We start from the raw sequence: 15284 nt of genomic DNA on the forward strand, positions 1-15284 counted from the left end.
TTTGTTTTACCCAAAAATGAAAATAAAGAGCTTAAAATATTGTCAGCAACACTAATATTCTGAACCTAGCAGAAATAGAACAGTGCTCACATTTAAACTCTTAATCTCATAATGTTTTCAGCAATAATTTTTATGTCCGTACAATTTATATGTGATTGGTTTCATTGTGGTAACCATTCTAGGCTGTCATTTTGTTAAAACTATTTGACACTAAATGTATGTAAAAGTGACAGTGCCATTGTACACTGTGTGAAAGTGGCAATAGAACAACCCCCAAAATGGTGTCTTTAACTAGGATTGTAAACAGAATATGTAGAGAAAACCAGACAATGGATACTAGATAGGAAAAAAAAAATTCTCGTATTTATCTGTTGATGGGTCTTCACACTTATTAGAATATTATTTAAAGTGAATGCTTTTTTTTCCTCTTCATTATATAAACAGTTTTAAAACAAATGGTATTCTTTTTTTTATAATGTTATATGAGAAACTCCAGTTTCTATCATAGCATGTATGAAATACAGACATAGGAATAAATACTAAGATAAAACACTCATGGATCTTGATTATAAGATCTTTAGTTTTCTGCTGTACATACAGTTGATTTAAGACATTTCTGCTCACATTAAATTTCAAAACCATGACTTCTTTGTAGAGTGGCAGTGTAACTGTTTCCTTTCCATTGGTTCACTGGATGCTCTTTTTTTCCCCCCACCATCTTGTCCCATTATACTCATTTTTACTTCTCGGTCCTCGCTGTACTACTTCTTGTATTGGAGAACTCTAGAATTACTTTTCAGTGTATTTGCAGATTAAATAAACTTAGGCAGTTGTAAAATAATACTGCAAATCGTTTCAAGGGGTGGCCAGGTGGCACACCAGTTAAGTCACTAGTGAGGTACCTGCAGCTTCTATCACAAGGCCTAGTTGGAGTCTCAGCTCTTCTACTCCTAATCCAGTGTCCTGTTAATGTGCACCTGGTTCAAGTACTTGGGTTCCTGCCAAACATATGGGAGACCTGGACAGAGTTCTGGGCGCCTGGTTGTGGCCTGCTCCACCCCTGCCTGCTGTGTACATTTGGGAAATGAAACAGTAGAAGAAAGATCTCTAACTTTTCAGTAAATAAGGCATCCTTTTTTGTTGTTATTGTTTTTAGAATTCAAATCTGATTCATCAAAAAGTGTCTGCTCCTAATGATCAACAAGGCTCTCCAATATTATCATTCATCATGCTTGAACAGTTTAATGCCATCCGTTTAGTACAAAGTGTCCATCAGTCTCTTGCTGCTCTCAGCAAAGTCATCAGAGGAACTACCTTATTGAGCTCAGAAGTACAAAAATTGGGAAGTGCTTTACTAAACCAAAAGGTAAGCTAAAATGAACAATATGCATTTTTATTTTATTCTAACAGACTATTCCACCATGCATCCATATTCAGGAATCTGAAAAACAGTAGGCAAAACCTAAGTCAAACTGCCATAAGCCTTATAGGAATTAACTCAAGTAACCGAAGAGTTTACCGTTAACTAGCATTAACTCAGCTTGAAGCAGGGGCTTAAGATTATTATCTATCTAGCTTACATGTGCAATGAAGCCTATGTTCATTCCACTTTGGATCAGGTCCTCTGTTCCCAGTGGTACTCTCCCACTCAATCTTACATCCTCTGAGCTCTAAGTCCAACAGAAAGGACAGCTCATTCTGACCCTACAGATGGTCTGAACTCTCCTCTCCAAAACAGTAGGTCTCAGCCCCCTCTCTTACCTGCAAGCACAGTGACCCTGTCGTTGGGAGTCACTCCAGATTTAGTCCTCAGCAACATGCAGTGTGGCCTTATGCAAGGATGGTCCTAGGCAGCAATTCCACACACCCAACCCCAGGACTCACTGCTGGGTGGCCAGTGGGTGTAGCCCAGCACCAATTGGTATGCTCTCTGCTCAGAAGCCTAGGACTCGCTCACCACATGGCAGCAGAGGCTGTGGCTCAGGCCCCAAGTATTTAGTCCAACCTGGCTCAGGTACCCCCAGCAGCCTCCAGGCTTCCAGAAGCTCCCATCATCTAAGCCGTAAGTTGAACACCCTTAGGCCCCTCCCTCTGCTAGATGGTGGTGGTATAGGAGGAGCCAGGGCATGCTTTAGCTCCCAAGAGTTCCCTTCACAGAGTACTTACTGCGAAGGGAGAAACCTCTTGGGCCCAGGCAAGCTCAGGAGTCTCTCACTGCATCACAGTGGTGGCTGTTGCTAGGGTCCCAAGCATTGAGTCCGACCTGGCTCAGGTACCCACAGCAGCCTCCAGGCTGGTGGAAGCTCCTAGAATAAGGCATCTGGAAAATGTTTTCACTGGGACTTCAAAGGAGTTTTGGTTTTCACTTTTTCCCTTGCTGTTTACACTCAATATAGGGAAGCCTCTAATAGTTGACCTAAATGTCCTTTGTGTTTCAATGTAGAAAGATAGTCTTCTTAGAACTTGTAATATCTTATTCTTATTAAAAAGATACCCAGTGCTTTTTTTTCATCTGCAGAAAGGCCTATCCTGACATCTTTGTTTTCCCTACCATGTAAAAATCCTATTTTATTATAGATTGTAACTAATTGTTTTTATTTACATTTTAGTAAAAAATGGTTTTTATTTTTAAGATTTATTTTTATTAGAAAGGCAGAGTTACAGGGAGAAAAGGAGAAACAAAGATCCACTGGTTTACTCCCCAAATGGCCACAGTAGCTGGAGCTGAACCGATCTGAAGGCAGAAGTAAGGAGTTTCTTCTTGGTCTTTCATGTGGTTTCAGGGTCCCAAGGAGTTGAGCCAACTTTGAGTGCTTTCCCAAACCATAAGCAGGGAGCTGGATTGGAAGTGAAGCAGCTAGGATTTGAGGCTCCCTCATAGGCTCCCAGCAGCCTAACCACATCAGTACCTGGGGATGGGGTATGAACATCCAGTGTCATTCCAGGCTCTCATATTCCAAAGGTTCTGCTCAAATGGTTTCAATAGTTCTGAGATGTTGATTTCGTGGCTCCAAAGTTGATGGAAATCCTTTCAAGGCCCATTGGCTGACATTATCCACCCTTGAGTCTCCATTAGTCCAAATACTTACTGTTAAAGCTTGTCTGGGACTGTTGTTTGGTTTGTCCTTCATGGTATTACACATCCTCTTCAGGCCTCAATGAACTGGTTGTCAGGTCCCCCATGTCTCCAGCCCCATCTCCTATATAAGCCAGTTGATGTTCAGGCGCAGCCTAACCCCGTCCGCCAAAACCCCCACAAGGATTCCCCAGCCTCGGCTCCTGCACATGCTGGTATTTGCAGCAAACTGGTGCAGTCTCTCCTGCATCCTATTTGGCTTTTGTGCATATTAATCCTTGTGCCGTATTTCTCAGTGTACTCTTGGGAATAAAGCTTCCATTCTACTGCATTAGGACTTGAAGGAATTTTGTGGAGATGGTTTTTTGTTTGTTTGTTTGTTTTTCCTGATACAATTCCATAGGCTCAGGGAGTTCCCCTTCCATCCTCCCATCCCCCTTCCTCACTGTTTTTCTCCTGTATTATTACAATAGTACAGCCATGCATGATATTTTTTGCAAAATCTTTTGTCACTTATAAAATGACTTTGACAAAATTTGGTCTCATGGTTAGATTGATTTTAGAAAATCATTGTTTATTATTTTAAGAGGTCTTTGTTCTAAGGAAAAATTTTTGTCTATGCTAACCATTTTAATAAAACCTAAGAAAAACTGACCTGACGTAGGATTAATTCGGTATATAAGCTTCTAATTATACCAAAATTTTCCCAAGTATTATTGAATTAAGTCTTTTATGTGTAATGCACTCAATTTCACTCTTTTAAAATTACAGTGTCCTCTCACATGGCAGAGCAAATGGGAAGGCCCAGAGGATCCCTTACAATACCTCAGAGGTCTCGTAGCTCGTACTCTTGCAATACAGGTAAGACTAAATAGTTGAGTGCTTGTATCGGGTGACTGCATAGTGTATATATGGAGATAACATTTTTACTAGTGACTTGTGATGATGATTTTGTGCATAAATTACTGTTTCTTACTGTGCCACCTGTGGTTTCTGAAGCAAAAGTATCTGTTGCCTAGTCTTTTAACATTTTTGTGAATCTAGAGGAAGAAATCTGTAAATTTAATAGATGTATCACAAATGTGGAAACTGAAACTAATGAGTATTAGTTTGGTTTAGTGAGTATCACCCTTTAGGGGACTAATTTAAAAAAATTTTTTTAGATTGATATAGTGTACACAATGTTAACCCGTCAAATAGCTGCAGGAAAATTGAGTAGAATTGAAAATTATATAGAAAAAGCAATGATGCATTTTTAGAAATAACAAGTAGTATGGGATGCTTGGTACATGCAACGTACCTCTTTTGTCACTATTTTTCCTACTTACTCCCTTGCTACCCTTTTATCTTGTTGCATCTGCTTCAAAAACAGACTTCTTTGCCACATTAGTTTTTGTCATATGAATAACGATTTGCCTAACATTTTTTTAATTATTACATTGCGTTATGTGACACCGTTTTTTAGGCACTAGATTCCCCCTACCCCTCCCCTAACCCTCTTGATACAGCAATGTGAATCCACATCTTAAAGAAAATTTGCAAAACTATCCACATATTTAATTTTGTCACTCACCACTATCATGCATTTGAATCCCTGAAGTGCACATATTTTTTAAATTTGTATTTGTTGAGAAGGAGAGAACTATGTAGGTAGAGAGAAAAATGGATACGTACACAGAGATCTCCTACCCTGATTCACAGTACAACTCAACCACCTGCAACAGTCAGTAGACCGGACTAAAACCATGAACTCAATCTGGTTTTCCTATTAGATCACAGTACCTGATTAGTTTAAATCATCAGTGCTGCCCCCTTGAGTGCACATTAGCGGGAAGCTGGGATAGAAAATGGAGCCAGGATCCAAGCCTAAGCCCTTGGGATGTGGGTGTCCCAAACAGCATCTCGGTCACTGTGCCCAATGCCTGCTCCATATGTGTGTGTGTGTTTGTGTATCTATTGTATATATAAGAGCTGTATTTTACTCTATTTATTGCTCTTTTAGACCTCTGTCTCTTTCTGCTTGGTGTTAACATGTCACTTTTCTGATACTGGCTAGTTCACACCAGAATTCACTGTACGTAATTTCAGCTATTGCTTTGAGCTTGGATCAGTCTCCATCCCTGCACAGGCTGCTGAGCTCTGGTAGTTACACTTCAGATCTAAAATCTCCAGTGTTCATTGGATGAGCCATGGGCACTGTTCCTTTATTCTGTAATGTTCCCAACCTTCACTATTGTTCCTAAAGATCCATTCTGTCTCTGACTCCCTTCTCCCTTGGCAGAGCACTTTTTTCTCGTTACAGAGAAATTCACGCTGTGAGATGTGAGCACTTGAAAATCTGTGCCCTTCTTTCAAATCTCCAAATTTGTCTGAAACTACTGTCATCTTTTTTGTTCTGACATAAAAGCAGCTGACCTTCTGCCATCGCAACAACTGTATACTTGATTCTATCTAGACTCTCCTCTTTCCTGACCTTCCTGGGCGTGAGGGTAGGGTGTCAGTCCTTGTCTTTTCATCATCTTTTCTCGTCTCATGTACCAATATACAATTAGACTACTTTGAAAATGTCAGGACCTATGTAAATGTTTGTTTGGGTTCTATTACTAGTGATCTTCTGGGTACAAAATTATTGAAGATAAAAACACTGGAACTGACAATGAGGTGAAATGACCAGATAGAGAAAAAGTAGGCAAGAATTCTGATTGACTCAATTATGCTGTGTAGACATTGTAATCGTTATGCTGAAGCAAATGGAGGGAAGAAAAATAGAGAAACATAGGAAGACAAAGAATGTACTGTGTGTGTTATAACTGCATGACTAGGGTGATCTACCACTTGATAGGGTTTTCAGCTTGGTTTGCTTTACATTAGCACAACTTATTTTTGGACTCATTTGTTTACTTTATTCATGGTATATAATGCATTCTTTTATTACATCTCAGTTATTTTTTTTAAACTGACTTTAAAAATGTAACAAGAATGTACCTTTTTATTCCTAAAGATTTTAAATTAGTTTTTAACAGATGCAATATAGTTTATCAGTACAAATCTAAGATTATAATGAAATTCCCTTCCTTCTTCCTCACACTGTCTCCTGGCATGCTTCTTCCTCCTCCCCGTCTTTCTCTTTTCAGTTCTTAGATGACATAATAAATTTACATTACAATAAAAAAGCTTAATGCTTCACTAATAGGATTTCTTCTTTTGAGGATGGCATGTTGAGTTCCACTGTCCATTTCTTAACTGGATTGGTTGTTTTTTGTTGTTGCATTTAAGTTGTGATATATTCAGGTCATTAATCCTTTCACAAATAGGGAGCTTGCAAATATTTTTTCCCATTCTGTCAAGTGAATGTTTATTCATCTTTTTTGTTTGAGCCTTGTGAGGAGAAAAACAAAATGAAGCTTGATGTAATCTTATTTAGTTCTGCTTTATTGTTTCTGTTTAGGGGTGTCTTAACCAAGAGATTGTCACTCCAATGGCTTAGAGTGTTACTCCCAAGTTTTTCAGCAACTTCATATTCTCATGTCATAAATTGAGATCTCTGATCCTTTTTCAGTTGATTTTTGTATATGATTGTGCTATTTATAAAGATAACTATGTTTATTGATCCTGAATTTAATGTCTTTCAGAACAACTTTGCATGAGTTATATTTTGAGGGTATCATTATTCATACTTTATTGAATACTGGCCATCAAAATTGAACAATTATTGTAATTTATTGAAAGCTTTGTAGGTGTTTAACCCTGCTTCTAACAATGAAATAGCCTCCTAACCCTCAAGATAACTTTCAGACTTTTTTACATCTTTTCAGCTTTCCAAATAGGGAATAGGTCATATTTCTTACATCTACCACATGAGGGTTTCTTAGGAGACAAGGATGGAGTGTGCGGCTTGTATTAATGTAAATATTATTTGTTATGAACGTATGAAAGGAGACCACTCCCCTGAAGTAATCTTAAATGCTTAGCATTTGCTTTCCATCCTTTTAAGAGCTCTGTAGAACCCATTTTTTTTTAATATTTTTTTTTGGAAAGGCAGATTTACAGGGAGGAGTGACAGAAAGATCCTCCATCCACCAGTTCATTCCCCAAATGACCACAACAGCCAGAGCTGAGCCAATTTGAAGTCAAGAGCCAGGAGCTTTTTCTGGGCCTCTTCTGCAGGTGCAAGCTTCCAAGGCACTGAGCCATTCTTTGCTGCTTTCAATACCATGAGCATGGAGCTGGATGGGGGCAGAGCAGCTAGGACATGAACTGGTGCCCTTATGGGATGCTAGTGCTTGGCTTGGAGGTGGAAGATTTGAACTGAGCCATCATGTCAGCCACAGGACCCATTTTTTTAAATATATTTTTATTTTTAATTTTGAATTATGTGGTACAATTTCCTATAAGCTGGGATTGCCCCCAAAACCTCCACCCCCCGACAGATTTTCCCCAGTTTACTACAATAGTGTTGTCATTCATAAGGAATCATAATTCTATCAGTCACTTATTTAACTTTACCCTAACATTATTGGTACAATGTCAAACAGTCCAGCATCCCATTCTCCACACATATCCTACAGTTTCATTGGGAATCCATCTTTTGTCTAAAAGCAGGGATGCATGTTCCATTATTCCCCCACATCTGTATATGATACACTCCAGTACTTCATCGCTATACATTTCCATAATTGAGAAGCCATGAAACAAGCTCAGGAACTGATATGAGTTAGAACAGCCACAACAACAACAATAACAACATAAACAAGTTACAGCACCATGAAAAAACACACCACTGAGTAGCCAACACATGAGTGACCAAAAGGAAACACAGAAGTCTGTTGGGAAAAATGATGCCACCATGTAGTCCATGAGCCAGTGATGAATTCGACAAGAGAAGAGATTATTGGAATAAATTACAATAAAAAACATTAAAACACATGGGATACAGCCAAAAACACAAACAAAAACAGAATAGATCAGATTATTGAAGTTACACTTCCCATGCTGGTTTCCTTATATAAGAGAATATATGGTATTTGTTCTTTTGTGATTGACTCATGTCACTGAGCATAATGGTCTCTAGTTGGGATCACCTAGTTGTAAATAGTATAATTTCATTCTTCTTAATAGTTGAATAGTATTCCATGGAGTAGATTTACCACAGTTTCTTTAACCACTCTTCTTTGGATGCACATCTGGATTGTTTCCATGTCTTTGCTAGTGTGGATTGTGCTGCTGCAAACATAAGATTACAGATCCCCTTCTCATATGCAGATTTCACTTCTCTTGGGTATATTCCTAGGAGCAGGATAGCTGGGTCACATGGCAGGTTTATTTGCAATTCCCCAAACACTCTCCATGCTGATTTCCACAGTGATTGTACTAGCCTACACTCCCACCAGCAGTGAAGGAGGGTGCCTTTCTACCCACATTTACGCCAGTAGTTGTTGTTAATTGAATTCTGAATGTAGTCCAATCAAACTGAAGTTAGGTGGTATCTCAAGTTGGTTTTCATTTGTATCTCTCTGATGGCTAGGGAGCCTGAGCATCTTTTCATATGTCTGTTGGCCATTTGAATCTGTTCTTTTTAAAAATGTCTGCTCATTTCCTTTGCCCATTTTGTTACAGTACTGTTTGTTTGTTTTGCTGTCCCTGGGGTTCTGAAGCTCTTTGTAAATCCTGGATATTAGTCTCCTATCACTTGTGAGGTGTGCAAAAATTTTCTCCCATTGTGTTGGTTGCTTCTTCACTTTGTTGCTTGTTTCCTTTGCTGCACAGAAGCTTCTTGGTTTGATGTAGTCCCATTTGTTCATTTTGGCTTTGATTGCCTTTGATTTGGGTCTTTTCCAAGAATTCTTTCCCTGTTTCTATATCTTGGAGTCTGTTTCCTATGTTTTCTTTTAACAGTTTGATGGTTTCTGGGTGTAGATTTTGGTCCTTCAACCATTTAGAGTTGATTTTCATATAATGTGACAGGTGTGAGTCTTGTTTAACTCTGCAAGCTGCTATCCAGTTGCCTCAGTAGCAATTGTTGAGTAGACCAGTATTTTTCCCTGGATTTTCAGGTTTCTTGTCAAAGATTAGTTGACTGTACATGTGTGGATTCCCTTCTGGTGTTTCTGTTCTGTTCCACTGATCTTCTCTGTTTCTGTATCAGTACCAGACAGTTTTGATAACCACTGCTCTTTAGTATGTCTTGAGGTCTGGAATGTAGTATGTCTGGAGCTCTGGAGTTATGATTCCTCCAGCTTGATTTCTATTTTTCAGGATAGCTTTGGCTGTTCGTGGTCTTTTGTGATTCCAGAGGAACTTTATCATCTTTTCTATTTCTGAGAAGAATATTGTTGGGATTTTGATTGGGATTGTGTTGAATCTGTATATTGCTTTTGGTAATTGGTCTTTTTGATAATGTTGACCCTGCCAATCCAGGAACATGGTAAAGTTCTCCATTTTTCCAGGTCTTCTGTTTCCTTTTTTAATATTTATAGTTTTCATCATACAGGTCTTTCACATATTTAGTTAGTTAAATTCCCAGGTATTTAAGATTCCTCTCCTCTATTTTAAAGGGGACTGTACTTAAAATTTCTCATTCTTGGAATTATTTGTGTACACTAGTGCCATCGACTTGTCATTAATTTTGTATCCTGCTACTCTGCCAAATCTCTTATGAGTTCCAGTAGTCTCTTGACTGAGTGTTTTGGTTCTCCTTATGTAGAGAATCATGTCATCTGCAAATAGAAATAATTTCAATTCCTCTTTTCCAATTTCAATTCCTTTAATTCTTTTTTCTTGCCTTATACCTCTGGCAAAACAGTGGATATCCCTGTCTAGTTCCAGATTTTAGTGGGAAGACTTCCAATCTTTCCTCATTTAGTATGATGCTGGCATTGGGTTTTTCATAAGTTGCTTTGATTGTGTTGTAGAATGTTCCTTCTGTGCCTACCTTGCTTTGGGTTTTCAGCATGAAGTGGTGTTGGGTTTTATCAAGTGCCTTTTCTGCATCTATTGAGAGGATCATATCATTTTTATTTTTCAATTTGTTGATGTGATGTATCACGTTTATTGATTTGCAAATGTTGAACCATTCCTGCATGCCTGGGATGAATCCCACCTGGTCTGGGTGAATGATCTGCCTGATGTGCTGTTGGATCCTGTTAGCTAGTATTTTATTGAGGATCTTTGCATCTGTGTTCATTAAGGATAATGGTGTGTAGTTCTCTTTTTCTGTTGTTTCTATATCTGGCTTTAGTATTAAAGTGATATTGGCTTCATAGAAGGAGTTTTGAAGGATTGCCTCTCTTTCAGTTGTTTGAAAAAACTTGTGTAGAATTGGGGTAAATTCCTCTTAAGATGTTTGGTAGAATTGAGCAGTGAAGCCATCTGGTCCAGGACTTTTCTTGGTTGGGAGGGCTTTAATTCTGATTCAATCTCAGTGCATGTTATTAGTCTATTTAGATTGCTAATTGCTTCTTGATTCAATTTTCGTGGATTGTATGTGTCCAAAAATCTGTCCATCTCTAGATGTTCTGATTTGTTTGCATATAGTTGCTTGTAATAGTTATGATTCTTTGTATTGCTGAAGTATCTGTTGTTATATCTCCTGTCTCATCTCTGATAATATTGATGCATATTTTCTTCCTCCTTTTTTTTTTGAATAGTTGGGGAATCTATTTTGTTGATTTTCTCAAAGAACCAGCTCTTTGCTTCATTGATTTTATGTATAGTTCTCTTGGTCTCTATTAGGTTTATTTCCTCCCTTATTTTGATGATTTCTTTTTTCCTACTAATCTTGGATTGCTTTGTTGTTGCTTTTCTAGTTCCTTCAACTGTAAGGTTAGTTGATTTACTGATACCTTTCTAATTTCTTAACGTAAACACTGAGTTAAATGAACTTTCCTCTTAGCATCTCCTTGATTGTGACCCATAAGTTTTGATATGTTGTGTTGTTGCCTTCATTTCTTTCAAGCAAAATTTTAATTTCCCCTTTGATTTGTTCTCTGTTCCATTGTTCATTTAGTAACATATTATTTACTCTCCATGTGTTTGGAAGTCTTCCTGGGTGTTTTGACTACTTGGTCTCCAACTTAACTCCATGATGGTCTGAGAATATGCATGGTATGATTTCAACTTTTAAAATTTGCTAAGGCTTGTCCTGTGGCCTATAACATGGTTAATTCTGGAGAAGGTCCATGCACTGATGAAAAAAAAGTGTATTCTCTCTCTGTAGGATGAAAAATTTGATAGATGTCAACTAAGTCCATTTGCTGTAGAGTTTGGATGAATTCTGTTGTTTCTTTGCCGAGTTTCTGTTTTTTTTTTTTTTTTTTTGAATCTGCAAATTGATGTTAAAGGGGTGTTAAGGTCACTCATTATGATTGTATTGGAGTCTATTTCTCCCTTGAAGTCTATTAATATTTGTTTCATGTAGCTAGAACGCTGGCATTTGGTGTGTATACATTTATTATGGTGAGCCTTTGATCATTATGTGGTATCCTTCTTCATCCTTTTTGTTGCTCTTCACATCAATGTCTATATCATGTAAGAACGAGTACCCCTGCGCGTTTTTCCTTTCCATTTGCTTCAAATATCTTTTTCCATCCTTTCACTTTCAATTTCCTCTGATCTTTGTGATATGTGTCTCCTATAAGCAGCAAATAGCTGGGCTTTGTTTTTTGATCCAGTCCTCTAATCTATGAAAAATATGAAACCCTTCATGAATTTGCGTATCATCCTGTGCAGGGGCTATGATAATCTTTTCTGTATCATCCCAATTTTAGTATATCTGCTGCCGAAACGAGCACAGGACCTTTTTTTTTTTTTGCCGCCTTTTACACAGATATATCTCCAGAGCCAATTGTGATTGTTAAGGTATAATGTAGCTACCTATATAGAGAAGAAAGCGATGGGAATACAGTAGACAGACAGAAATAGAAGTATTCTCTGCAGGTATCTGTGGAAATGGCAACTTTTCATTTGTTAAAGTATAATAGACTGAATAAAAAATCACAACAACCAGAATTCAGATTCAGCCATACTTTAATATTCCCATAACTTATCCTTTAATCACAGGCTATGAGGAAAGAGAACAAGTTATTGTGATTGTCACATACAGTGCCAGTTCATTATCAGTAGTGTGCGTTGGAGAATTGACTAGGCACTATCAAGGGTGGCCTTCATTTATTCTTTCATTCATTTATTCAGTCATACATATTGTAAACAGGTAGTTACATTATAGTAGGACCTTGTAGACTGTTATATGTATGATTGCTATGTTTCTGTGTCATGTTTTGTATTTGTGGGATTCATTCAAAATTAAAATATTATAAACTTAAAATGTTTTTATTAAATTCCTGGTGCCATACACACTGAGGATGATTAATGTAAACAAAATAATCACTTTTTTTCCAAGGAGCTAACTTTTTGAATTATTAGAAGTGATGTGACTGGGAAATGATGCTTACCATAAGAATTTATTAGAAGTAAACCAAGAAAGGCGAGAAGAGAGTAAACATTGGAATTTCAAGTAATTAAAGCAGAGCATCTCTAGAGTGGTGTTCAGAGACATACAGAGGGTAGCAAGGGACTTGGTGTGAGACCATGTTAAAGAGTTGTTTGATCCAAAGGGCAAAAGAATTAAGGAGGAAAGTGATATTAGGTTTTAGAGATACTATTTCTTGACTGTATAGCTATATATGGAGAGAATCTTAGTTTCCTGGGTGGCATGTAGTTTATGACTCTTCTCTGGATGCTGGTAAGTTAGAGCAGAAGTACCCTCAGATGCTCAAGGGATCAGCCTAGCACTCTCAGGGTTTAGCCCTGCCAGCAGGCCCCCAGGTCACAGAGGGTGAGACAGGCGGTGGCCTTCAGCCAAGAACCACTGGAGACAAGGTGGTGAAGAATGTCTGCTTTATTACACACAGGTTACAGGATTTAAAGGGTAGGGAAGGGGTGGGCAGGAGGGAACCTTCCGGCAGACACCATGCCCACCAAAGACGCTGTAATTGGCTGTATGCCATGTCCAGCTCCCTAGATCTTCCGGTGATGTCAGAGGTCATGTTCAGGTATACTTCCCTTGACCTTCTAGCCCTTTTGGAGGTCACACTCCACCTGTAGGCCTGAAAGCTGTACTTCAGGCCATGGGGTAGATTAAACTTAAGCCACGCCTCCATGCAGCAGGGTGGGGCCTTGGACAGTAGTCCACAAAGCACAGTCCTGCAAGCTGTGTTCACCACATTCTTTAGAGTTTCTTTATATTTTACCATATTTCCAGTACTTTGCTAACTGCTGAATGAATGAGTGAACAACAGCAATTAACAAATATTTGGACGAAACATTGTTTTCCTTTTGGGTTGCATCAAAATTCATAGAGCAATCTATTCCATTTCACCTATGATGATGATTTTTGAGTTCTGGCATGTTTCCTATGTAATTTTAAAATCATACATTTTCAATATTCCTCCCCCTTTTTTTCTGACAGCTTTTCAACTCCTCATGCTTGAGTCCTTTGATTTTACACCTTCAAGTTTTGTTTCAACCCATTTCATGAGTTGGTTCTAAGCCAAGTTAAATCTTTGTTGTCCAAACCCAGTTGAGACTTTGGTATGCTGAAAATAGAACCCATAGTCGAGACAAATTTAATGGTCTGCTGAACAGTTCCCCATTCAACTTATGTTGCTAATTAATCTTGGAATGCCTTGTGTTAATAGCAAGATTCAGTTCTTATTTTAAAAACTGTTTGAGTGTCAGAGGCAAGTAGAGCCATTAAGTCATTTTGAACTCTACCCAGTTATTTGGCCCAGTCAAGCCAGAGACCTCTACAATGATGTATTACCCATTTCTGCCATCTTTATTTCCTTATGGTAGGGTCTTGTTTATATCAACTATCAGTTATCTTGAAGGCTGTGAGAGCATTGTTATAGCCTTATTCTTGTTAATACTAATAAATACCATTCATCATGGTACTTGAACTATGCCTTGAGTGTATCAAGAGAACTGACTAGGGGCCCAGCAGTGTGGCCTGGTGGCTAGAGTCCTTGCCTTGAATGCGCCAGGATCCCATATGGGTGCTGGTTCTAATCCCAGCAGCTCCACTTCCCATCCAGCTCCCTGCTTGTGGCCTGGGAAAGCAGTCGAGGACGGCCCAAAGCTTTGGGACCCTGCACCCATGTGGGAGACCTGGAAGAAATTCCTGGCTCCTGGCTTTGGATTGGCACAGCACTGGCTGTTGCAGTCACTTGGGTAGTGAATCACTGGACAGAAGATCTTCCTCTCTATCTCTCCTCCTCTCTGTATATCTGACTTTGTAATAAAAATAAATAAATCCTTAAAAAAAGAAAGCTAACTAAATAAGTAACAGTCATGGCAATAAAGGAAGCACAGTAATTGTATAAACTAATAGAAGTGACACAGCATTAGGACCAGTCGGTGCTGCTGTCCTGTCCACAGGTTAATTGTTCTTTAATGGCCACCATTAAACTGTAATTAAACCCAAGTTTGCCACTATATATTAGACTGCCTAAGGTCCCCTTTTGTCCCCAGATGTTACATTGACGTAATTTGCACCCATCCACCTTACAATGCTGGGAAGCAGATTTTCTCCTTGGTAAACTCTCCTCTGTCTTGAGATTTTCTGAGATGTTTATCCTGAGATGATGCTTCTTGTCTTTTGCTCTATGTTAAGGCTGGCAAGATGCTCATTTCCTTAGGCACACTGATTTCTGCTATAGCTCTTAAAATAGCATTTTATTTCCATTGCCCTTTAGAAAAAGACTGGTTTGAGTTCTTCAGTGGAAAACAAGAATCTGAGTTCTTAGTTCTTAGTTCTTCTTGCCAACTAGTTCTGGCTATTATCATGAATTATCCTAAATGTAGAAATGTCTGATCATTTCCAGGATCATCTAAATAGCGCTTCTGGCTTCCCTAGGTTTAAAATAGGTACCTAGATTTGAGCTTCAGCTTTCTAAAAAAAAAAAAAAAGTCAGTGTACCACTTCAAACTTTTAAACCTCACCCTTTCTGGAATTTTGTAAATTACCTGGCCCAATGACATAAGATCTAGCACATATTGGATCTCAAATGTGCATGTCCATTACATGTAGCATAGTCATGTTTAACTGATGAGACAGATACTATTGCCAGTTTGAAAGTAGAAAAAAATCAGCCACAAGTCCAAGAATAGTTCATATTGTAAATGAGAGCAGTCACAATGAAGTATCTTCTGT

General features: G+C 38.4%; 1 protein-coding gene and 1 non-coding gene across 3 annotated transcripts in view; one reads left to right on the forward strand and one right to left on the reverse strand.

Annotated features, from left to right (window-relative positions):
* DYNC2H1 (dynein cytoplasmic 2 heavy chain 1) overlaps positions 1 to 15284 on the forward strand; it is a 251035-nt gene that overhangs the window by 206520 nt on the left and 29231 nt on the right. For both annotated transcript variants that reach the window (XM_040976872.1, XM_040976873.1), the window contains 2 exons: positions 1157 to 1366; positions 3848 to 3937. In XM_040976872.1, the coding sequence (XP_040832806.1) occupies positions 1157 to 1366; positions 3848 to 3937 (300 nt within the window). The remainder of the gene's footprint in view (positions 1 to 1156; positions 1367 to 3847; positions 3938 to 15284) is intronic.
* Positions 11760 to 11865, reverse strand: LOC121154341. Its single transcript, XR_005883484.1, has one exon. It is a non-coding gene; the product is annotated as a U6 spliceosomal RNA (small nuclear RNA).

Source organism: Ochotona curzoniae, unplaced genomic scaffold (genome assembly GCF_017591425.1).
Source record: "Ochotona curzoniae isolate NIBS_2020 unplaced genomic scaffold, NIBS_Ocur_1.0 contig_2723, whole genome shotgun sequence".
Taxonomy (NCBI): domain Eukaryota; kingdom Metazoa; phylum Chordata; class Mammalia; order Lagomorpha; family Ochotonidae; genus Ochotona; species Ochotona curzoniae.